Source organism: Pan paniscus, chromosome 9 (genome assembly GCF_029289425.2).
Source record: "Pan paniscus chromosome 9, NHGRI_mPanPan1-v2.0_pri, whole genome shotgun sequence".
Taxonomy (NCBI): Eukaryota; Metazoa; Chordata; class Mammalia; order Primates; family Hominidae; genus Pan; species Pan paniscus.
In genome coordinates this window covers 17540621-17566726 of record NC_073258.2, presented here as the reverse complement: position 1 = coordinate 17566726, position 26106 = coordinate 17540621, and the positions used below count along the sequence as shown (strand labels likewise).

The window sequence follows — 26106 nt, the reverse complement described above, 5'->3', positions numbered from 1 at the left end:
TCTCTGCTTCAACACTCTGTCTGCTCCATCCCTTGGACCTGAAATATCAGAAGGTTGAGATTAAGATTCTGGAATCTGTAGACCTGATTAAAATCCCAGCTCTGCTTTCATGTGTGTGACCTTGAATAAATTATTTATATTCTTTCTGAAACTCTGTCTCTTCATCTTCAAAATGGGAATTATAATTATGACATATCAAAAGACTGTCAGAGAATCAGATGAGATGGTGAATAGAAAGCATAGCACCATGCCTGAGTAAACAATGGGCATGGAAGGTTGGTGAGAGAAAGGAAGAGAGTGGGAAGTAAGGTAGGAGGAAGAGGAAGAGGAGGGGCTGCTAAGAAGCAGTTCAGAACAGTAACCAGGCACGTAGCCTTTGCTGCCAAACAGCCAGGTTCAAATTCCAGTTCAGTCACTTACTAGCTTTGGACTTTCTCACTGTCTTAGCTCCCTCACCTGGAAAATGGGGGTAGATCCTGCCTACCACAGAGGATCATTGGGAGGTTAAAATATGTTATTTGTATAAAGCCCTTAGAACATTATCTGGCACAAAGTGAGTGCTATAAAAATAAATTTATTATTACTACTTTACTGCAGCTGTCATCACAACCATCATCATCATCAGAGTTGATCACCTCAGAAAGCTCATATTCTCCCATTTGCCCCCATCTCCTGCCAATGCCTCCCAGTTTTGACCTCCACCAGCCTCATACCCAGAGCAAGCAAGCTGATTACTGTGCAGTGGACCAGGAGCAGAAAAAGAGGAAATACTGATTAGGAGGGAGACAGGTTTGTTGTAGCAGAGTTTTGCCTGGAAAGGGAAAGACTCTAGATTTTAACCAACTAGCTGGTGAAATGGAAATAGCACCCACTCCAGAGCTGGACAAATTTGGTTTCAAGTGTCAACTGCTCAAGGTATTCAACCACTGTGAGTCCTGGCGTTCTAACCTGTAAAACAGGGTCACTGATATACTTCTCAGAGGGGTCATGTGGACAAGATACAACAACAGTATGAAAGTCCCTGCACAGGGCCTGCACACATAGGAAGCCACCAATAAATAGTAATTATTATCGTTGTTGTTAATATTCAGTGAGACTCAAGTATTCTCCTGGCAGGCTCTGGAGGGTGTGGCCCATGTAAATAATCAAAGGATTATTCGAAATCTTTAAACAACTCCTGGTCATGGCTCTTGAGAGCCCAGGGGAGTGCTAGGGGCATGGGAGATCCCTGAGTAGCTGAGGAAGTGATGAAACAGCTGAGAAGCCTGTGGACAGAAATGTAGGAAGTGATGACTAAACGTGGCAAATAGTTCACCTTAGCCTTCTGTTTTAAAATGGAATAGGATAAAAGTAAAATTGCATCCTTACTTTTCCCATGAAAACACTGAGAAAGTCAGGCAGCATGGTAGATTTGGAAGGTGTCTTAAATATACAGCCCAGCATCCTCAGGCCACAAAGGAGGAGTTAATCCCCAGTGGTCTGGCCAACCTCCTCCAGTGAGCTAGTGGCAGAGCTGGGATGAGAGCTGCCCTCTTGTCCCAACCCAGGCCTTTTCCCCTGCTTTCTACCACTGGAAATGTTTGGGATTAATGTTTAACTGGAGTTAAGGCCTGGTCCTGACAGGAGACTAAATCTGCAGGAGGCCAAACATCATCTTGGCTTACAACCAAATGCATGTCTCCTCTCTGCTTTCCTGAATGTGAAGCACAAATGCAGGCAGGTGGTAGGAGCTGTCTATATCAAGCGGCACATGGAAACAGACCTTGAGTGCTCAGGTCCTGAAACAGAACACCCAGAGCTTCAGAGCTCTTGCCAAGCAAAGTTTCCTTCCCAGGAAATTTCTAAGGCCCATTCTTTACAAAACATAAAATATCTTCAGACCCCATGTGCCATTCAGAAGTCCTTATCCCACCCAGACCTCAGATCCACACAGAGAGCCCAAACCCAGCATGTGTTTGCAACTCATTTTGAAAGGGAAAAATGGTAATTGTTCCAAAAGAAGTTCAGCTACTTACTGTTTGGAATTAATCATTAAACAAATGTTGAGTCAGTTTCAGCTCAGAGGTTGGAGCTGTTGGCTGTTCCCCCACAGCACCAAGACAAAAATCTCCAGTCAGCCCTCTTGACCAAGTTAAATGTTTGAGTCACAGAATCCTTGGAGAAAACAGATCCAATGCTATCTCCTCCATCCCCTTTGCCCCAACACCACTACAAGCTCTTCAGGTTAAATACATTTAAATGACTCCCAAAAGACAGTAGAGGTCCTCAACCCACGCAGCACAGTAGAATCACTTGGAAAGCTAAAATATTCATCCCAGGACCTACTCCAGACCAATTAAGTCAGAATCCTAAAAATTTTAAAGCTCCCTAGTAGTTCGATTGTGTATCCAGGATTGAGAACTCCTGAGTCACACTTTGGCTCAAGGACCTGAAGGACCAAAGATTGAACCAGAAGTCACCACTGTGGGGTTTAGGACCATGAACTCTGAATTAAACTTAAAGAGGCTGGGGTTCAATTCTGTCTCAACTCCTTGTCAGCTGCATGATCCTGAATAAGCTCCTTAAACCATTTCCTCAACTGTTGATGGTAACAACATGGTACCTTCTTCATAGGATGGTTTTGTGAATTAAAAGAAAGGAATTATATAATGCATTAAAGACAGAACACAGCAACACTCAAATGTTAGCTATTGCTATTACATAAAATTCACTTCTCCACTCACAAGAGTTGACAAGCATTTACCGTGCTCTAATATTAAGATTGCTTTAAGGGCTTAGATGAGTGATTCTGAGAGTCTGGCCATGCTTCAGAACTACTTGTAGGGCTTGTTAAAATGAAGATTCTCAGGTCTTACCCAAAGACCCCATGGAATCTTGGGTAGGGCACAAGTATCTGGGTTTTCCACAAACTCTCTGAGGGACTGCGATACCGAGTGGGCACTGGGAACCACTGTTGCCAGGGCATCTTCCTGTGACTAGCATCTTAAGTCTACTGAAGGACATAACTTTGCTACCAATTAGATCCCTGGTTCTGTCTCCAATGGTGATGTCATATTTCAAGTGAAAAAGGAGACTAGAAACAAGAAACAAAAGACCTTACTGAGGTCCTAGGGCTATTAGTTGCCTATATTTGCTCTAAGTGTCTTGAAGCCAAATTCAGGGGCAAATTAACCATGAAGCTAATTAATTACAACTCCCATTATAATTAATGAAAACCACCATCCTTTTTGATTTAGTCTTCCTTGAATGTAGTATTGGAGTGGCTACAGGCATTTTTCAGATCCAGCCATGAAGTTGAGTGTGAGAGACATGCTTCATTTTGGTTTGGTGGGATATGTTAATGTGGTTGGCATCAGTTTCTCATGTAGGTGAACTACTGCAGACCAACCTGGTACAGAATTGCCTTCCAGAAGCAGTGTGGCGATTCCTCAAGGATCTAGAACTAGAAATACCATTTGACCCAGCCATCCCATTACTGGGTATATACCCAAAGGATTATAAATCATGCTACTATAAAGACACATACACACGTATGTTTATTGTGGCACTATTCACAATAGCAAAGACTTGGAACCAACCCAAATGTCCATCAGTGATAGACTGGATGAAGAAAATGTGGCACATATACACCATGGAATACTATGCAGCCATAAAAAGGATGAGTTCATGTCCTTTGTAGCGACATGGATGAAGCTGGAAACCATCATTCTCAGCAAACTATTGCAAGGACAGAAAACCAACACCGCATGTTCTCACTCATAGGTGGGAATTGAACAATGAGAACACTTGGACACAGGAAGGGGAACATCACACACTGAGGCCTGTTGTGGAGTGGGGGGATGGGGGAGGGATAGCATTAGGAGAAATACCTAATGTAAATGACGAGTTAATGGGTACAGCAAACCAACACAGCACATGTATACATAGGTAACAAACCTGCACATTGTGCACATGTACCCTAGAACTTAAAGTATAATAATAATTAAAAAGTGGTTAAAAAAATTGCCTTCCAGAAATATTCTTGAATTATTTTCTCATTCTAAATAACCCACTTTTCTAAATAATTTGGAATTTGGAATTCTATAATCTTTTACTTAAGTAAGGCCCCAATAATTCCATAAGCTTCTGGCCTCACAAATCCTAGACCTACTCCTAGGCATATGATATAAGTGCAATGAATCCTTTGGAATCAAAGCTCACAATTTGAATACCTGCAATTCAACTTGATAGTTATATGCCCTGCAGCAAGTTATTTAATCTCTCTGTTCCTCAGCGTCTTCATTTGTATAAAATGTTAGTACCACCCTCCTCACAGAATCATGAGAATTACATGAGATCCCATTGGTGTAGTGTTAGAAATATAACAGAGTCAAATATATGTGAATTCTCTTCCAATATATATGAATCTAGTCTGAGTATAAATGTCATTAGAGAGTACCATACTAGCTTTGTAGGTCTCAAAGTGTAGTACCCTGAGAACTTGCATTAGAACTGGGGACATGAGAGATGGAGAATAAGGGAGGTTATTTAAAATACTCCACACCCAGTGAACCTGTTTCTGGACACAGGATGACCCATTGGATACTCAACAGCCCTTCAGAAACCCCTACCAAAGTTGAAGGTCGGATGAACTTCAGTTCCCTCCCAACTCTCAGAGATTTTGGATCTGTGAATTTGTAACTTTCTCATTCAATAAACTCTTTGAGTACCCACTTTGTGCAGGCATTGCACTAGGCACTAAGGACACAGAGATGACTCAGATGTTTCTGTCCTTAAAAAGCACACAGCTTAAAACACATAACAAAATAGAATATGGTAAGTGCTGAGACAGTGCCTGCTACTCTTTTTAGACACCACAGGTGGGAGGGTGTCTGGAAAGCAATAAAGAAGAATACAGAATTGAGTGTGGAATGCTGAGTAAGAGTTTTCCAAGTGGCAAAAAGAGAGGACATTCAAAACACAAAGACAAAAGGTGCAAAGGCCATGACATGCCCTTGTGCCTTCTCTGCTTTCTCCTCAGACAAGCAGCTGGGACAGCCACAACCACCCCAGCCCATGGCCAGAATGTAGGACCCAATCAACAGAGGGAGGGAGGCTGTCTCTGGGCTCCTCTTCAGCCTGGGAGAGGGAGAAACTGATATGAAGGCTTAAAAGGAGAAATATGCCAACATAATTGAGAAGCATTAGTTAAATCAAGCCTGCTTTGCAGTTTAGCCTGCATTCTTCTCCCTTCTTGTATTCCTTGAGCAAATCCTTGCATTTTATTTTGTTCAGAGAATTGTACAGCCTCCTTTTTTGGGAGGAATAGGAAAGCTTAGGCAGAGACTGAGTTTATTTAGAGCCCATCTTGTCTTGATGCCTGCTGAACACTGGCCAATATCTTTGGTGAAAAAACAATAGAGGACCCAGATTCCCCTCCTGCTTTTCCAAGGATCATAGGCAGATGCTGAGGTTCACAAGATTCTAAGGGGACACAAAAAGAGACTGAGGGCACTGGATGGGAACCCAGAGAACAAACCTCCGAGTTTGTGGTGAAGGTCATGTTTGTAGATCTGTTCCTCCTCTTTCTCCTGATAATGCTACTGCTAATTATTATGGGGTATAGGTTGTTATGGCAGCAGCATTAAGTGATGTGGATAGAGCTTAAGCCATACACAAGTCTATATGAAAAAAAATTAAAAAACTTTTCTTTCAACTGGGTTTGAGACATCCCATGTCTTACAAACACGATGTCAGGGAGCCATATAAGGTCAATCGATCACCCAGAATGCCACATGCCAGATGGTCTCTTTATTCACTACATCACCACATCCCATGGACCTCAGGGACACCACAGCTGCCAGGAAGGGAAGGATGTGTGGAGATGGAGAAAGACGGTTGATATTTATAACATATACCCATAAAGAAAGATGATAGAGGCTCTGGGGGCACCAGATTTCTGTCTCAAGTGGGAAATGAAATCAGAGGGGCTAGCCACCTACTAAAAATGCAGACACCGGCCGGGCACGGTGGCTCACGCCTGTAATCCCAGCACTTTGGGAGGCCGAGGCAGGTGGATCACAAGGTCAGGAGATCGAGACCATCCTGGCTAACACAGTGAAACCCCGTCTCTACTAAAAATACAAAAATTAGCCGGACGTGGTGGCAGGCGCCTGTAGTCCCAGCTACTCGGGAGGCTGAGGCAGGAGAATGGCGTGAACCCGGGAGGCAGAGCTTGCAGTGAGCCGAGATCGCGCCACTGCACTCCAGCCTGGGTGACAGAGTGAGACTCCGTCTCAAAAAAAAAAAAAAAAAAAAAAAAAATGCACACACCAAGTCCTAGATAGGATAAGTGACTCTCCCGAGGTCACTCAGCAGCTAATGCAGGGGCCAAGACAGACCTCGTGAGCCAGCTATTCCCATTGAACAAGTGAGCTTCCTCATACTTCCCCAGGCCTGCCATTTTGGTCCCTAACCATGAAGCTCACCTTGGCTATGATGCGGCACAAGGGAGCCCCCTTCTGGGTCAGGCTGAACAGGTTCCCTGTGGTGGACTCTGTGGTGTAGATATTGTCTGAGGCATCAATTTTTCTCACCAGTGCCTAAGAAGAGAGAGAAAAGTTAGCTAGTAGTTACTCACCACCTCTACCCTCTGCTCATCTTAGTGGAACACCAGTGGGCCCATGTTCCTAACAGCAACCATGGAATCTACTCCTGCCCCTAGCCACTGCCCCATTGTGAGGGCAATGAAGTTCTAGCTTTGGGAAAGGTATCAGTCAGGGTGAGGTCTAAGCTACATTTTAGAGATATGGGATAATATCAAACCCTTGATACATAGGCCATAACTAGCCTTGCCCTAGTCCCTCAGAAAATCAGCTCCCAACATTGATGGGCTCAGCAAATACCATTTTGTGAATCTACTGGTTCTTAATAAGAAAAGAAACCATCAGTTAAATTAGCAAACCATCAAACTGAAAACGAATGAGTGGCTACAGCTATGACCAAAGAATCTGCTCATTTTGAATGGCTATTAGCCAATGGTGAACTCCAGCTGAGTGATGGGTTCAAGGGTTAAGTCAAGAGAAGTGCTCCACAGTATTTTACTGCTTGAGGGATATTTTTCTTGGACATTTGCTCTCCCCAATAGCTTGCTGCTTGTGGGGTAAGGCCAAGATGAAATAGCAACACTGGGAGTCCTGTCAAAGGGTGGGAAACTAGGTGAGGAATGCTATACTGATCAAGGCTGAAGAATGAACCTGAGGCTAGTGATGAGAGGGTCTGGGAATGACTGAACATAAGACCAAGAAGAGAGGTTCAGGAAGGAAAGCAAATGAAAGATTCATTAACAAAAAAGATACAAAGATTATTTCTAGAAAAGTTCAGCTAATTTCTGAGGGAAAGGTTTTTATGTAACTTGAAACCACTTCATCATCAGCCATTTGCTTTGAAGCATGTGATTCATTGAGTGTAAAGGATTCCTTCCTGCTAATTAATGCCAGTAGCTCAAGTTTTCTTCTAGAAAGAATGGAGTTAGAGACTAAGAAGAGCAACCTTCGAGGGCCTCATGCAAGAAAGTAAGACCTCCAGACCTGGGTGCTCTGAGCAGCCACTCATGTGGTTTCAGTTGCCAGGTTTATTTTAAAACATTAAAGTGAAATTTAGTTTTAATTAAATACTGGTATTATGGAAAAGACACTTAAGAGCAACATTTGGAGCACCTTAGCCTTTCTTTGCCTCAGTTTCCTCATCTATACAGTGGTGTAAAAATAAGCCATCTGCAGTGGCACGTGCCTATGAGTTCCAGCTATTTGGAAGATTGAGGCAGGGGGATTGCTCAAGTCCAGGAGTCCAAGAATAGCCTGGGCAACATAGAAAGACTCCCATCTCAAATAAATAAATAAATAAATAAATAAATAAATAAATAAATAAATAAATAAATAAAATGGTGTAAATAACAATTTCTATCTTTTAAGGGGGTTGTGCCCATTTTTTAAGGTTGTCAATATATATAAAGGATTTCTAAAGGTACCTGCCAGGTGGAAGCTAAATAAAATTGTAAGCAGTTACAGTTTTGTGATCTTGTACAGTTAAGCTCCTCACACTTTGGTTTCCCTGTTCGTAAAATGATTAAAATTAAGAGCTTTGAGGCTCAAGGTAAGTGGCTCTCCCTTTTGTCTTCTTTATTCAAATTTATGAAATTCCTCACACACGCACAACATGCTAATCTAGATATAGCAGTCTAAGATTAATTGTGTATTTAATCAAACTACATTAAATATAAAAATTATGCTCTAAGTTTTGACAGATGCCTCTTGTTAGAGATTCAACAAAAGGTAAAATTAATAACCAAGATTTGTCACTACAAATCCCTATAAAGATCACACTTCTTAGAATTCTTCCCCACCGTTACCACAAGCAGCTACACATGTGATACTAATGCTCACATGAAAATGCAGATTTCATATATTGGGGTCCTGTACCTAAATGATAATTACCTAATGTTCCTGATTAGTGTTTGCACTTGAAGCAAATTAGCATTACATTAAACAATTCGAACCCAATGTCTTTTGCAATCAGCTGCTAATATTAGACAATTTAAGTCTGAGAATAATTTCATGTTAATGTCTATACACATATATACAGTAATTACACCTCAGATATGTCTCAGTGAATCAGATCTCTGACAAAGAAAAGTTGTAAGCATCCTTTCCACAGTGTAAATCTGGAAAGATACGAGATCAAAGGCTCCACTGAAATCTTCAAGGCCCTAAATATCACCATGTGTCAGAGCTGGAAAGGACCTCGGAAATCATCTGTCCAATCTTCATTTCATAGTGGAGGAAACAGATGCAGACTTGACTAAGGTTACCTATGTGGTCTTGGGAGGAGCCGGGCCCTGACCCCTCTGAATTTGACATCCCATTTTTGAAGGTCAGGAAATCCATCTCCTTTAATGTAGGCAGGGCCTCACCTGGACTAGTGGAGATTGAAGCCTCAAGGCAAGGCTGTTGTCCAGCCTCATTAGCAGGTTTTGCCAAATAGGAGAGTGGGTCTCCATCCTGGCTTCCCATTCCCTTCGCATCTAACACTATGTGTTGGTAACCCGAGCTTGTGAGTGGGGGCCTGGCAAATGCCCCTCTGGATCTGCCCTGTATTCTTGCCAAGGCCACACTTCCCCTAAGCTACTCTGAGCTATAACTGAGCACAGCATGACTGTGGGACAGGGGACTCCTCAAACAGGGGACTTTGGCTTGATTCCCTGTCTGAGTCTTTTCCTTCCTCCTTTTCTTTCTCAGATGTCAGACCTACAACATGGCTTTCCATGCCTGCTTCTGCTTCCTCCTCTGCATCCATCATAGGAATTGCCTATCTACTCCTACCTTAGTATCGGCCTCAAACTGACACAGTCTCTACAAATCAAGGTGATTTTTTTCAGGAAATCAAGAAGACATTGGAGAAGTTTCAAAAATATGCCTCACTCAATATCATGAGAAGAGTGGTAAAAGACTGAAAAAAAGTAAAAGAAGACAGGCTGAAGCTGAATGACAAACATTTTCTTAAAATGCATACTAGGCAGATATGAAACAAAAAAATAAGATCTTAAAGACCAAAGAAAAGGGATTAAAAGGGGGCTAAGGAGATGCATGCAGTTTAACTTCTCTGGATAAGGAATTAGAAAAGAAAAAATGTATTTTTCATTGTCTGTCAATCTGAAAAAGAGTAACTGCAACCCAGTGAAATCTATCAGAAGGGAGGTAAACTCTCAAAAAGCAAACTGGCATGAGTTCCTCAGAAGGAGCCAGGAAAATATTGTGAGACCTCTCCCTAAAGTTTTGGATAGAAAGTCCATAGTCAGACATAGTAGAGTAGCCCATCTGTGCAAAGGGGTTACATAAAATGCAGGTAGCATTGACAGGATGCAGTAGATTAAAGATGGTTAAAAATTCTTTTCTACTTCTTTTATAGAGAGATGAGTTCTAATTCCCCTTCCCTTGAATCTGGTCTTAATGCCTTGCTTGACCAATAGAAGCAAGCATTTGGCAGAAGTAATGTCCTAAGACTTCCAAGGCCAGGTCATAAAAGGCCTTGAAGCTTCCACCCAGGCATCTTGGAACTTGGAACACTGTTTTGGGAGCCCTGAGCTTCCATATCAGAAGTTTGATAACTGTGAGAATGTGATGCTAGAAAAGCCACGTGTAGGATCCCTATCAATACTCTCAGCTAAGGTCATCCTTCCAGCCATCCCCTCCATGGCACCATACATGTGAGTGAATACCACTGTCTAGCACTCTTCAAGCCATCTGCCAGCTGAATACCACATCTGTTGTTGCTGCACAGAATGGAAGAATCACTTAGCCAAGCCCTGTCCAAATTACTGACCCTTAAAATCATGAGATATAATAAAAGCAATTGCTGGGGTTTTTAAAAAAAGTATTTTAATAGTAGAGTTCGGAACACAGGAAAAGACCACAGAGATCATCATGAACTATTCGAAAGATTACTGGATAAACCGTCTCAGGTGAAAGTTTTTGGAAGTGGGGATGCAGTATTTCCTTTGTCTTAACAGAACATGCTGGAAAAATGCATGAATTAGGACTCTGAGGGAAGGCACAGAAAGATTGGATGTACTGAAGAGAAGACAGACAAAATAATAATTATATCTAGGTTTAGATGAGCTATTGGTCAGATGGGAAAATACCTCCTAAGTGGGAATATCCAATTTAGGAACATAAATGTGGATAAGATCTCTTAGAACTAAAATATTTTGACAGACCCCAAACTTAATTGATTTCGTTTCTCTCAATCAGGGAAATCCCAACATCTAGATTAGTTTGTTGGAAAAACAAAAGAATGTGTCAGAAAGCGAAGGGAAGTAAAAGCAGAAAAGTAGCTCAAATCCAGATGCTGCATTCACTCTATAAATTAGGAAAGAGACCCACATGAGAAGAAGAGTAAATCGTTAGAAATTCAAATGAGTCTCTCTAAAAGGAATGTGGGATTAACAGAGGGAAAGAGAACATTGGGGGCAGAGTTCATTACTGAAAAAAAAAAAAAAGTAGCAGAAAGAAATCCTATTAAAAACTGGTATATTCAAAAGCTATAGGAAGATGCTATTCTGAGAAGCCCCTGGCAGAGGTACTGACCTTCGTGGACTCAGAATTCGGGAACATCAAGAGTGGCCTCAGTTCAGGTATCTGCTGAGGATGATGTTCAAATGCAGCAAGTGTGGAAACCAAATGGAAACCCTTCCCAGCAGATAGGGATCTTAAAGTTTAAGCAACCCTCTAGTAAGAAGAGGGAACAATAGCCCTCATAATACAGAACTAGAAGCACCTGAGTATCTTATGTCAAAAGAATTTTTTTCTCATTTCACCCTAAAAACATTTTGAAAAATATATGACCCCTTGTACATTTTTAATTTGACAGCTAAATTTTTTTATCATAAGTTTAAAAAACAAAGTTGGAAAGAATGTAATTTCCAGAAAATTGCAAATATTGACATAAAATAAAATCATTACATCACTCTTGCAAATGTATTCAATAGATTCTAAATACCAAAACAACTTAATACCATCATCATTCACTTAAAAATACATGAATAATCTCTTTTTTAACATTCTGCATCATTCATTAAATTTATATTCCCATTTCAATTTTCCTTCAGAATTTAATGTAATATATTTAAGTTTTAAAGTGTTTTATTGATCACCCTTATCACACTTATCATTGAAATTTGAAATGTTATTTCCTGTTACTATCAAGCTCCGTGTTAAAAAATATATATATATTTTCTTGGTTGAGGATTATTATCAGCCCAATTGGTCAAATGAAATAAATACGTTATAAATTTTGATAAATAATTGTAAGTTATAAAAATTTTATTTTTAAAATAAATATATCTCTAAATGAGATGAATGAGGCTTTTTATCATTTTTAGGATAATTCATTTATGTGTCCGTGATTGCATATTGACTTAATGCTATATTTTAGATGTAAACTCTGAAAAATCTTGTTCCCATAAATCAATAGAGGGAAATGAGAGGAGTTTGTGTACTACATTGCTTAACCCCTTGAGTCACCTTCTAAGTTATGTAATCACATAGCAATCTATCACCAAACACTATTTTTAATAATCTGACAGCTGATAACTCCTCTAAATTGGTCCTCTTCTAAATTGACAAAAGCAAAGAATTGGAAAAGCCTTGACTTGCAGAATCATTTGTTACCCAATCTTTAGAGGTGTTCATTTACTTTCTCAATTTCTGGAAAAAATTCCAAAAGTACTTTTCCAAGACTTATCAAATAACCATTAATTACAACCACTACTTTTTCACTTAAGAGTACCTTGAGTCACCCGAATTATTCAGAGAGGATTGGGAAAATCAAAATATTATTTATTTCATTGCCAATACAAGTTTTAATAAAATATTTTTATTCTTCAAATATGTTTTGTTGAAAGCTTGAAGCTCCAGCTTTTACTTACTTAATTTGTGAAAAATACTCACTCTATAACCTAATTGGCAAAGACAGTGCTTTCAGTCAACCCAATCAGCCAAGTTACAGTTAACTTTTTCTCAGTAAAGACCTGACTTCATTTCTATTTAAGAAATGTTTCACCGGATGCGGCGGCTCATGCCTGTAATCCCAGCACTTGGTGAGGCCGAGGCAGGCGGATCATGAGGTCAAAAGATCAAGACCACCCTGGCCAACATGGTGAAACCCCGTCTCTACTAAAAATACAAAAATTAGCTGGATGTGGTGGCGTGTGCCTGTAGTCCCAGCTACCTGGGAGGCTGAGGCAGGGGAATCACTTGAACCCAGGAGGCGGAGGTTGCATTGAGCCGAGATTGCACCACTGCACTCCAGCCTGGTGACAGAGTGAGACTCCGTCTCAAAAAAAAACAAAAAGAAAAGAAATATTTCTATATGTATTTCAAGAAATGCAAAAACCTACTGACAAACAATTGTGAAGATCATTCTCTATGGGAAAAAAAAATCCAAAAACTGTCAATATTAAAATAAATTAGACCTAAAATAAAATCTGATTTAATTGTATACATTATAAAACCAAGATAAAATAATTTACTGAATTTGTGATAATGCAAAGTAATATGTAGCTAACATTCTAAGTTAATAAAAAATCTAAGAATATGATTTAAAAAGCACAGTATTCCTTTAGTAAATAGGTACATATATATTAAACTTTGGTGTCTTTAGGGAATAATTAAATAAGAACTGAGAATTTAAAAAGCATATGTAATTCAATTAATTTTAGTAGCTCTCATCGTCAAATTTTTCTATGTATTTAAAGAAAAAGAAAGGTATATACTGCTTAAATCTAATTAGCATAACTGCTAGCAATTAATTTTTTCTTTTGTTAACAGGCAGTAAAAAGTAGTATAAATATTTCAGAAAATATTTTGGCAAAATAGACTTTGTTATCTTAAATAATATGCACCACATTTTTTTAAAAATGTAAAACCTGTATCTGTATTTTATCCAATATGTCTTGAAATTTTTGGTTGTTCTCAAAAGCATGTTACAGTTACATTTAAAAGAATCAGTGTCATTAACCTTTAGAGTCTTTGGCTTTTCAAAGATATTTTTCCCAGCTAATATCACATCCTAGGGATGAGTGTGAAAAATAGCTGAAAGGAATTGCCTGCATTTTAATGTGTGTCCTAAAAAAGCAATTTTTAGTGCTTGATGTATCCTACCAGTGCTCTCTTTGCTTTGGTCTAAGGAGAATGTCCCTCAAGAGCCACACACTGTTTGAGAATAAATGGATGGAAGGGATAAAATAAATTGAAAACTTTTATAATCATCCCTCCAACCACACACATACACGCACACACACACATACACTACAATATATCTGAATTGAGAAGCTGCTCACACTTGGAAAAATACACAATTTATTTTTTCTTTTTTTTTTTTTTTTTTTTTTTTGAGATGGAGTTTTGCTCTTGTTGCCCAGGCTGGAGTGCAATGGCAAGATCTCGGCTCATGGCAACCTCCGCCTCCTGAGTTCAACCAATTCTCCTGCCTCAGGCTCCCAAATAGCTGGGATTACAAGCATGTGCCACCGTGCCTGGCTAATTTTTTTATATTTTTAGTAGAGACAGGGTTTCTTTATGTTGGTCAGGCTGGTCTTGAGCTCCCAACCTCAGGTGATCTGCCTGCCTCGGCCTCCCAAAGTGCTGAGATTACAAGCGTGAGTCACCACACCCAGCCAAAATACACAATTTCTAATGGCATACTCAACATAAATATGTATAAAGCATGGAAATAATTCATGGAAGCTTAAGGGTCTTAATGGTTCATGAATGAAAGCTTTTCCTTTGCTTGATTCTCCACTCCCATACCAAGATTTTTGTATGGCAAGGCAATGTACTATAAGATTTGGGATGGATGAAGAGTATGCCTTTTGGAAAATAATAGAAGGCCTATAAAAAACTCAGTGAATTATTGCGAAGATCATTTTTAAGAAAGAAAACAAATGAAAATTGAAGATCTGGAGATAAGATTTCCTTAAAACTGTATGTGCTTGCATTTCTCCTGGGAAATCTTTGAGAACCTGGGGAATGCAGTGCATTTGAAATGGTTTGAAGACTACTGGTCTGTCACTTCAAGAAGCCCAAATCAATGCATGCTGGAGTGGCAGAAACACAGTGTTTTCAGGGAGCTAAAAATTAAGATGTTTTGAATATGCTGAATGGGAAAGAATGCAAATCAAGCAAGTCCTAGTAAAGAAGTTGCAAATGCCTGACTTTGCAGGAAAAGGAAAACAGTTCAAATGCCCGTCAATGAGAAAGGAGGCATTTTTTTCCCCATATATGGTAAACATAGTACCACAATTAACCTGTGGTGGATGTTTTCCCCCAGTGAGTGTATGTTCACAAATCTTTATAGACTATAGACAACTGAAATAAACTGACTGACATCCTAACAAGGCTGCAACCAAGACAGTCTCAGTCACATCGTTTTTTTTTATTGGCTACAGATGAGCATGTATCTGTTAAGGCCTTTGGCAACCCTAAGGATGACATCCTGGGACAACAGGTTGCCTGAAGTTCCTGGAGTTCTGTAGGCATTGAGGATCAGCTTATTGTAACTTTCTCAGAATATATGTGTAGTGCTGTGATAGTATTATGTATCCAGAATTAAGGGCTTTTTGAACCCTTTTAATTATGGTTGGGAAAGACTAGTACAAATCGAGAAGTCCTGAAGGAACCCCTCCCATTATTGAAGAGACAGCCTGGACTACAGCTGCTGAAGGAAACCCAACTCCCTACACACTGGAATGAGGCCCTCCTGGCTGAGATGAACAGAGTATGAAAATTGAAGAGATTGTACTAACCTAAGAATTTGGGACTTTGGATTATTCCTAAAAGTAAAAAGATTGAAATTTGCTTCCTATTATATTTCCCACTCTCCCACTGAGCAGATTTTGCTCAGCCATGTTGCCCAATATAGGTAAGTAGAAGCTGCAATGAGAGTAAATGGCAATACAAAGATAATCCAAACATACTTGCATGATGACAAACATAAAGATTTCCAAAATTTTGATATGCTCCTATCCCATTTTAAAGTTACCTGGGAAAAAATAAAGTAAAAGAAAAAACTTAAATCCTTTTACTCTAGGAATAATCCAAAGTCCCAGATTCTTGGGTTAATACAATCACTTCAATTTTTATACTTTGTTCATCTCAGCCAGGAGGGCCTCATTCCAGTGTGTGGGGAGCTGGGTTTCCTTCAGCAGCTTTAGTCCAGGCTGTCTGTACAACAATGGGAGGTTACTTCAGGACTTCTCAGTTTGTACCAGTCTTTCCAACCATAATTGAAGGAGTCCAAAAAGCCTTTAATACTGGAGTGAAGGGGGTGGGGAGATTTGTTCCTCTGCTCAAGAGCCCACACGACTTCTTAGTGCTAAAAGAATGTTTCTCGAATTGCATTTCCTAAAACACCAGCATCTCAGAAGAAGTAAATAGGTGCTTTAATAATATTTTTAAATCTGTGACCCTGAAAGTTTGGAATATGTTGCTTAACATTCTATGCCAGATACTGTTCTAGTCATTAGAGATATATGCATGAGCAAAACAAACCAAAACCCCTGCCTATGGAAGCTGCAGGTCAGACAAGAAATACTGTAAGTGCTTGAGGACCTTTTGGAAGATTTGCAAAGCAGACTGGCACATCATAAGACAAATTTTGATGTAAAGAAATAGATTTGATTTCATTTACATCAAGACGGCACAAATGTAAGATCCTGGTATAATTACTAACATCCTAAGGAACAATATTTGAGTCACTAGTTTAAGAAACACATGCTTACAACACTGAACACAAGTTACCCTGTCTTCAGTCAATATATCTCCTGATGTCACTGCTACCCTGTATGGAAACTTTCTAATGTAAAAAGAAGCCAAAGATCAGCCAAAAATATATTATGAGCATGGTAAGCTCAGCCCTTAAAAGGGCATGGAGGAAATCATGGGACTTGCTGGCAGGGAAGGGGGAAAGCACCAGGAATGGGGGTTATCAGGAAGAAAACTAATATGCAGATGAATGGAGGACAACATTCTGTGGCCACCCGCCCCCCCCAACTCCTACCATGAGAGGAGGGCCAATAAGGAACCCATTCTAACAGGGCAGGAGCTGGTCTACTCAGCTTCCAGGCCAGGCATCAATGAACCAGGTGGTCAGACCTGGCAATAGAGCAGGGAACAGCTGGGGAAGTAGGAGCACCAGATCAGGAATTTCACCCTGAATATGATCAGAATGAAGAAATAGCAGAATGAATCCAACTATACAGCCCAAAGTCCAGGGAAGTAGGCTCCAAGTAAACCCAGGGAGCTTTTCCCAGGCTCTTCTGACCTAAAGCATCAAAGATACCCTGCCTCTTTGCTGCCTCATAGAAAACACTGATGACTAGTTCCAAACCCAGCTGGCTTTCACTCACAGTTTAACTTAACACCTCTTTTTCAGCCCTTTTTGTTTGTTTGTTTGTTTTGTTTTGTTTGTTTGTTTTTTGAGACGGAGTCTCACTCTGTCGCCCAGGCTGGAGTGCAATGGCGCGATCTCCCCTCACTGCAAGCTCCGCCTCCCAGGTTCACACCATTCTCCTGCTTCAGCCTCCTAAGTAGCTGGGACTACAGGAGCCCGCCACCATGCCCAGGTAATTTTTTTTGTATTTTCAGTACAGGCGGGGTTTCACCATGTTAGCCAGGATGGTTTCGATCTCCTGACCTTGTGATCCGCCCGCCTCGGCCTCCCAAAGTGCTGGAATTACAGGCGTGAGCCACCGCATCCAGCCGTTTTCAGCCCTTTTAATTGAACCTGGCACTTCCAGGAAAGTGGTCACAAAAATGGCATAAAAAGCAACAGCCAGCACCTGTACCCCTGCTCAGAAGTTGCTCCAGGTCTCCCTTTCCACCACTAACTCCAATATTTCTTGCTCATCACTCCTTCGACTTTTTCGTCCATTTTGGTCCTTGTGTCCCTTGGGTCCCTCTGGACTTGACGGTTGATCACCACCTGCCCCTGCACGTGATTGTCAGCACTGGCTCATCAGCTCCAAGTGCTGCCCCAGCACCCCAGCCTGTGGCCCTTCCTTCCCTTTGTCCCTGTCAAGACATGGAGAGTGGCCCTTGAGGACCTTCCTGTTGTTGGGGTGGGGGGTGATAATACCCAGGACCTGCTGCCCTGACATGGGGGCCTGTGGGAGGAGTGGGGGTGAGGCAGGACCAGCATGTCAGTCAAGCCAGAAGGGCTTGCGCCAAACCAGCCAAACACTCAGGAAGGAGAGAAAGCAAACCCTGGGCTCGGCAGAGAGGCTGAATTTGGAGAGGAGCCGACATGGAAAGAGATTTGTTATTTGTGGTAGGCTTTTATTTGGTGGTGGGAAAAGAATGGCAAATATGTAACACAATATTTCTGTAACTATAAATAACCATAAATACCTTTCATAATGAAAACCTTATGGAATCTGTTTTACTGGGAGGTTTTTAAAATAGCAAAGGGTAAGGGAGGGAAATAACATGTATTTAACCCACACTATGTGCTAAACACCTTCCATATGCCTTTGCTTAGTCCTCTCACTTTTCTTCTGGAGAAGGTTTATCAATTTATAGAGGAGGAAAACGAGGCTGAGAGAGGTTCAGGAACTTAACCGAGGCTCCATGGTGAACCACAGATAGAAAGTAGATAGGCCAGGCTCCAAATCCCTCCCTCTTTCTGGAATCAAGCACAAGCCTGCCTAGAGGCAGGGGCTAGACTATATATGATCTTTCTAGATTCTTCTCTGTTGTCAGGATTTCTAGAATTAGCTTATTCCATGCAGGTGCCTCAATTATTTCAGGATAGTAAGGACCCATCGGGTACACTGTGAACATTAACTCAACAGAGAAGATTGAGGGTGGTGGGAGTAATAATGAAAGTAGAATTGGGAGATGCTGGGCTCTGCCACCATCTTGCTGTATGACCTTGGATAAGTTTCTCCCCACTCTGGGCTCCAGTTTTCACATCTGGAAAATGCAGAGTTGGGTTAGGTGCTCAGGAAGCCTCAGCCCAGATCTGACAGTTTTGTTTCACAAATGCTGGAGTTGACTTTGGTGGTTTGAGTAAGATGTTTCCCAATAAAGTCCACATCAGTAGCTTCCCCAAGCCTGGCTCAGCCCCTCTTTCTCTCCTCTCCTCCAAGGGTCCACACAAGCACCCCTCCCTGCAGCCCAGCCTGCACTGACCTGAACCTCCCGTGTCAGGGCCAGCTCCAGCAGCTGGCCAAAGTGCTGGCCCAGCGTGCTCAGGGTCTCACTCACGCAGGCCTTCATTGACTTCAGGACATGCTCATTCTCAACCTGAAGGCACCTGAAGAGAAGAAACCATGGGGTGGGCCACTGGAAAGGGCATGTGGTCAGCCCAGAAATGTTGCACGGGCCAGAACTGGACCTGCTACAAGCCTGGTGTGTGCTGAAGACATTGGCAACTGGGAGTCAGAGATGGAATATTCCACAGCTGGCTTGCCCACTGGTCTCTTAGTGTGCAGAGATGTGCTGGCCTGACATGAGGACTACCAGTCCACATCAACAGGAAGAAAGGCCATCAGAATGTGGAAAATCTGTACCTCTGGGCTTCTCTCTGCAGAATCTGCCTTCATTGCAGCCAAGGTCTATCTTCTCTGTGATGTTGGGGTGGGAGATGAAGGGGCAAGAAGCTTCAAAGAGAGGTGCCAAGTGCCAGGTATTGCTAGTGAGCTCTGAAAAGGTGATAGCAATGCCTGTGGCCCTTTAAGAAATGGCTGCCTAGAGTGTGCAGAGAGCCTTGAGAATTTTCTTCCCAGACAAGAAAAACAGAGGGGGATCAGGTTCCAATTTACTCCTGTGGCCTGACAGTGTTCTACCCAGGAAAGCAAAAGACCTCAGGGAGCTCAGGTTTTATCTTCAGGACACAGGCTCTGGGAAGAGTGAAGGAAAATGTCAACACACACCTGGGTGTGTACACATGTGAGGCTGAGTGTGTGTACATATCTGAGTATAAACATATGTAGGTTTATGTGTGTGAAATATGGAGGAAAGGGTGTGAATGTATTTCTGTGCTGGTCCAAGCATGTGTTTATATATCTGTATATGAGAAAGTGAGTGTCTGTGGGCATTGAAGTCTATGTGTATGTGTGTGTGTAAGGGTGTGAGTGTCTGCTTTCACCTTGCCTTGACTCTTGCCTTGACTTTGGGGATCTGTGGGTCTTCCCAAAGCTGTGGGAAACCTTTTCCTTGTTACCAACTCCTAGAAAATCCTCTTTCTTCCTATGCCCAGGCCTCTCCTCTGCCTTTTATCCTATCCCTAGGGCCCGAACATGGGGCAGAAAATTTCAAGAGAATATTTTAAGATTTCTGATAAAAGTCAGAAAAAGGAAACTCTGAAACCACCACCATGCCTCCCATTCCCATTCTCCCTCTGGGAGAAGATACCAACCCCTTCTCCTGCCAGAGGTCGGGCAGGCAGACCCTGGGAGATCTATGGTCCAAATTTACCTCTCTGTGACTGCCGAGAGCTCCGAGCATTTCTCCATTAGCAGCTTCTCAATCTGTAGAAAAATAAGTCCATTTTATTCAACTCAGTAAGCATTAACTGAGGACCAACTGCTGTGCTGAGCACACGGGGACATTAAAAATGAAGAATCAATTAATGTGACTTGGGGAACAGGCAGTTAAAATATAACACAGTGTGATACAGGTGGTGAAAGAGCTCACGGTAGGCTGCTTTGGGAGTATAAGAAAATGAAACTGAGCAATTATTTATGCTGAGGAAGCTGGGAAGCTTCAGGAAAGAAGGGGCATTTAAGCTGGGTTTTGAAGAATGAAGAGAAGTTTTAACGTCTGCAAAGCTGAGGAAGGAAAAGTTCGAGGCAAAGGGCAAAGCACTAAGGTGAAATGAGAATGATGAAAGAGAATTAATAACAAGGGAGATTTTTAATGGTTCACTTTGGGCTTTGAGAAGAAGATTCAAAGTCATGGGCTGCGGAATCAGAAAAGCTTAGATTGGACCCTACTTATTACACCATTCACTGCATAACTTTAAATAAATTATTTGGCCTCTTAGAACTTTTGTTTCCTCATCTATAAAATAAAGGTAATCCTAACATTTTTAATCAATTGCTTTAAGTGTTTTGCATATAACAATTCATCTAGTCCTCACAACAAATTTATAAAATAAATTCTATTATTATACCTTTTAGGATGAAGGAACTGGGACACAGAGAAGTTAAGTAACTTGCTGAGGTCCACATAGCAGAGCTAACATTTCAACCCAAGCAGTCTGGCATTAAAGTCAATAAATTCAACCACTGCACAGCTTCTCAAAGTAGTGGCACCTACCTCACAGGTTGTGCAGGTTAAATGAGATACATGTAAAAAAAACACCTAGCACAATGTCCACCACATAGTAGGCACTCAGTAAAGATTCCACTCTCTTTTTTCCTCCTTTACTGGAAGGGGAGAAAGGCTTCTGGAGCAAAAAAGGTTCAGACACCACATGATTCAAACCCACTCTTCCCTAAAGCATCCTGACTTCCAGTTCCCGCCCACTTCTATCCCAGGGCAGCTTACCTGGCCCATTTCCTTCGAGGAGTTCCTGCTGACAGCACTGTACTCGCTGACCATGGAGCGGGCGTGGCAGGTCAGACGCACGCTCATGCTGTGCACCCGTGCCCAGCGGTCCTGGGCCAGCTTCTGCCCGATCCTGCGCAGCTCTGTGCTAATGACCCAACCCCGTTTGAGCAGCAGCTGCAGGGGGTCTCCAGGGCCAGGGCCACCTGCCAGGATGAGGTCACCCTGTGCATCCTCTTCCAGGCTGATGGGCTTGGCCTGCAGGACACACATGCACTCGCACTCGGTCATGAGCTTCAGATCTTCCATCCAGCGCTGGACTGAGTCCACCTGCATCAGGTGTAGCCTGCAACCAGGAAACAGCACCACGATAATTATCAACACCCCATGATTTCCAAAGGTCTCAATTCTAGGCCATCTGATATTTACTAAGCACCTATTATATGCTTAGCAGTGTTTCTCCCATTCATGCACCTTGATATTCTCAGTCATTTCTCATTCTCTTCATCTTACAGATAACAAGTCTGAAGCATAAAGTTTTATGGGCAGATGACCAGACTAACAAGCAACAGGTAATTATGTCTGACAGAGTAGCCAATGATCTTTACAATAAGGGGGAAATGGAAGGGTGAGGCAGGAATATTGCTTGAGGCCAGGAGTTCAAGACCAGCCTGGGCAACATAGCAAGATCCCATCTCTTTAAAAAAAAGTTAATGGAAATAGCCTAAATATCAAATAATGGTTACACTAAGTGAGCTATGGTATAGCTATGATTATGTAGTATGCAATTATTTAAAATGATGCTTTCCAAAAGTTTATAGCTAAGAAAAATGTGTGTGCTAATATGCAAAAATGGAAATGTAAACACACAATTATTACAATAATGTTAGAAAGCTCCATCTAGGAAAAATATTTAAAGGAAACACATTACAATGCTAAAGGCTCTTAAGGAGTAATATAACTAAAGTCTTTTTCATTTTTTTCAGCTTTTCTCTAGTTTCCAAATTTTCTATAGTGAGCATGTATATTACTTTTGTAATGGAACAAAATTAACTTTATTTAGTACAACAGCATGAGAACATAGATTAGTTCCTAAGATCTTAATCAAATAAAATGCACTCTAAAATTCACTGAGTCAAGTCAGTAATATCAGATCGTTGATAAAGCATTGTACATTTGTTGAGTCCCTTATATTTCATATAAGTGCCAGGCACTGTAGGAAAAGCAGATATAAAGATGTTAAGCCTCCACTCTCGAAAAGCTTTTGATCTGCCTAAAGAATCAAGATAAACTAATGAGAAGTTAAAAGACAATTGTTATGTGTCAATTAAAAGTAAAGCTTGAAAACAAAACTAAACTAAAAAGACAATAACAAATTTCACTATCATTTCACAACAGAAGACATGCATAGCTAATGACTAAGGCTGAGTGCAAGTTCCTTTGTCTTTGGCTTGTAACAGTATTCTGATTAGTCTTTCTGCCGCTGATCTTACCTGCCTCAAACATTCTTCACCTGCCACCAGCTCATTCACTCATCTACAAATATCAGTACCTACAACATGTCAAGTATTGTTCTAAGACCTAGACTGTAGCAGCAAGCAAATAATCACTTCTCTAGCCAATGTTACATTCAAGTGAGAGAACAGTCAATTTTCAAAATAAATGAGCAATGTATGTAATATGTTGCAAGTAGCAAATGCTAGGAAGGAAAAGAGAACAGAAAAGAAGACTAGAGAGTGCTAGGGGTGGGTGGGGGAGTAGACCTCACAATTTAAAATAAGAGGATCAGAGGAGACTCATTGAGAAAGAGACACTTGAGCAAAGACTTGAAGCACACGAGGAAGGATGCCATGTGGCTATCTGAGGGCAAATTGCTCCAAGGAGAGAGATCAGCAAGTGCAAAGGCTCTGGGGGCAGCAGTGTCCTGAGATGTGCGAGGAATAGCAAGGAGGCCAGAGTAGCATGGGAAGAGTCAGCCAGGGTGGAAGATGAGTTGAGAGCAATGAGGTGGGGGTGAGGGGAGTAGATCCTATGGGGCTGTGTTGGACAAGGTGGAGATTTGGCTTTTATTCTGAGTCAGTATAGCAAATAAAAGGCACCAATGAGGCCAGCCTGGTGAAGCAAAGGTACCAAGTAGGGTTGAAATTATAAGGCAGACTCCAGTTATCGAGGTTAAAAAATCATGTCTTCATGTTTACAGTTATTTAATGAGAAGGAGCAAGACTTTCTGAAATATGTAACCATTTGACTATAGGCTTTTAAATGTAATTTTTAACCACACATCTTATGTTTAATTATGAAATTGAACATATGATTTCTTTTAGGAAATTGCTTTTTAAATTATTTTTAAAAAATAACCAATGATTTCTCTGTCTCTGCCTCCCTTCATGGAAATAGCTATTACATTTTGTAAAGAATTTGAACATATACATATACATGCATATGTATGTGAACATGTATATATATACATGCATATGTATGTAAACACATACATATATGTATACAGACACACAGAGAGAGAAACCCATTAAATCCAAAAATCACAGCACGCTACTGCCCATATATCCTTATGAAATCATATTTAATTTTATATTAAGTAGAATCACATCTCATGTACTGTTTGATTGCACACAACTTCTAATCTTCTGCATCTTATTATCATTCCCTTATATTTGCCCACCCCTTCCAATCTCAGCCAACTAACTTTAACCTAGTAAGTATCATTTTATATTTTTCTCCATACTCATGCATTCTTACACAGACTTTTATCTAAGTATATATACATTTATAAGGTTTTCTGACCTATTGCTTTTTTTGTAAACATGACCATAGTATATACACATCTTGCTGCATTTTGATTTTCTTACTTAACTTTGAAATCTTTCAAGTCATCCAGCAGAATCCTAAAGCACTCTTTCCAATGTTTGAACACTATTCCATATTGTGTATATTCCACAACTTATTAAGCCATTTTCCCATTCCTGGGCATTCACTTTTTGTTCAGCTCCTGACCTCTATAAACAATGCAACATTCAACACTCTCATTCATATGTTCTGAATTGTAATTCAATAGATGTTGCCACACTGACTTTCAAAAACCCCAATGCTTCACATTCCCCCAAGAATGTATTAGGGCTTTCTACATAGATATTAAAATATGTTTCTCCCCTGCTTAAATCCTTCAGTTGCGCCCCCCATACCACCGTTCCCTGGATAAGTCAAAACTCCTGAGGCTGAGAGAGCTTCCGTGATATGGCCCCAGCCTCCCTTCTCACACATCTCCCTTGTCCATCTTCCCCAACGCCTAGCGCCCCTGCCACAAACACACTCTACACCTCAGATAAATTCAACCTCCCCATTTCCTGAACATACCACTCTCTTTCACAATCCTCTGCAGCCTTGAACATGAAGTTCTCCCTCAGATTAGAAACCTCTTTTCTTCTTCTCTACCTGGCAAGTTTCTACTCACCCTGCAAGACCTGACTCTTATATTACCTCCTCTAAAAAACTACAGCCAGAGCTCATGAGTTCCCCCTCAGGGCCTCTGCATCCTTCAGTGGGGCACTAATAACATTCTACTGCAATTGGTGTGTGTGCCTGAACTCCCCAAGTCCTGTGAGGAACAGTCTCTTGTGCCTGGCTTATTGCCAGTGTCTGACATATATCAGTTATTCAGAAAATGTATGCCCATTGTTGACTGGCCAAGTGTGAGGCATTTATTGCCATAGGTCTGTACCTATGCAGAGACTTCATACGCCTCCATCACACAGGCTACACAGAGAGTGCCCCGAGATTGACATGATGGAAAAGGAGTTATTAAAGATGGAAAAACTGTGATTATTGTGTTCTAAAGACATAGAAATGGGAGGAAAACTGACCTAGGGGCTTTTAAGAGGCAACAAATGAACAAGTCACTTGCACACTGACTCATTCACTGCATAAGCACTTTGTAGTGGACATCTGTTACATTATCTTTCCAGCATCTTTTTCTGTCTCTTCTGTCAATCATAAAGAGAAGTTTCATTAGCTACCTCTTGGGATGGCTACCCAGGCTGCAGCTTTTCCCTCTTCTTTGCTAAAGGCCCCTCCTCCCAAACACAGGGGTGATCCCCTGGCCATCTGTGGCCATGTCTAGTCTGTGTTAAAATGCCCCTGGAAACAATTGGTGCTTGATCCAGCGGTGGGCTTCTGAACTAAACTGCACTAATCCAATTCCTTGCCCCAAATTGTGACACGTAGAACCAAGGGTCATACAGACAGGGATTATTGTACATGGGACATGTTAACAATGGCAACTTCAGTTGTTCCATGAGAACCTCCAGGATCACTTGGGGAGTGGGGAGACAAGTCCAAGAGTTAATTTCTATTGCTTGTAACCAAAAGAACATTTTCTAAGACACAAGTGCACAAATAACTAAACATAGTTGAGTTGGTGTTCTTCTTAGAGTAAGGGTCTGCTGGGAATTCCAAGAAGAGAACTCCCCCTTTCCGTTGGAGATCAGGGGCAGGTGCCTGGAGGAGGTGGTCATATCCTGGGTAGGGTTTGGACTTGTCAAGACAGTGAGAGTATATTCCAGGGTGAGGCAGTCAAAGGGACAATAAGTAAGTCCCCTGTTCTAGAGTTGTACATTCTGGAAGAGAGGGAACCATGATAAGGAAAGCCAGAAAGGTACACCAAGGCCCTGCTTGTGAGAAGCCTTCGGTGCCAGATTAGGGGCTGGCCATTCACATTGAGAGCCCTGAGAAGATACTGGAGGGTGGGCAGGGCAGGGGAGGTAGGGATGGCTAGGACTGGAAAACAGCCAAATTACAGCACCTGGGAACACCACCTGGCTCAAAGGAAACCTGTGTGCTGGGACTGCTCCCCAAGGAAGAGCTCTGGCATCCTCTGAATGGAGGCACTCACACCCCTTACCTCTGGCCTGGAAGGGAAAGAACCAACCCAACCCCAAAGCCATGGTAGAGGTAGGAAAGGAGAACAAGGCCATGGGAGGCCTGCTCAGATCCACAACTCACATTT

At 41.4% G+C, this 26106-nt stretch overlaps 1 protein-coding gene across 3 annotated transcripts in view; it reads right to left on the bottom strand.

Moving 5' to 3' along the window:
- The window catches only part of INSC (INSC spindle orientation adaptor protein), a 132005-nt gene that overhangs the window by 47182 nt on the left and 58717 nt on the right, over nucleotides 1-26106 (bottom strand). For all 3 annotated transcript variants that reach the window (XM_063608096.1, XM_063608095.1, XM_063608094.1), the window contains exons 3-6: nucleotides 21087-21432; nucleotides 20013-20065; nucleotides 18726-18849; nucleotides 6468-6581 (exon numbers count right to left, since the gene is read on the bottom strand). In XM_063608096.1, coding sequence (XP_063464166.1) covers nucleotides 6468-6581; nucleotides 18726-18849; nucleotides 20013-20065; nucleotides 21087-21432 — 637 coding nt within the window. The remainder of the gene's footprint in view (nucleotides 1-6467; nucleotides 6582-18725; nucleotides 18850-20012; nucleotides 20066-21086; nucleotides 21433-26106) is intronic.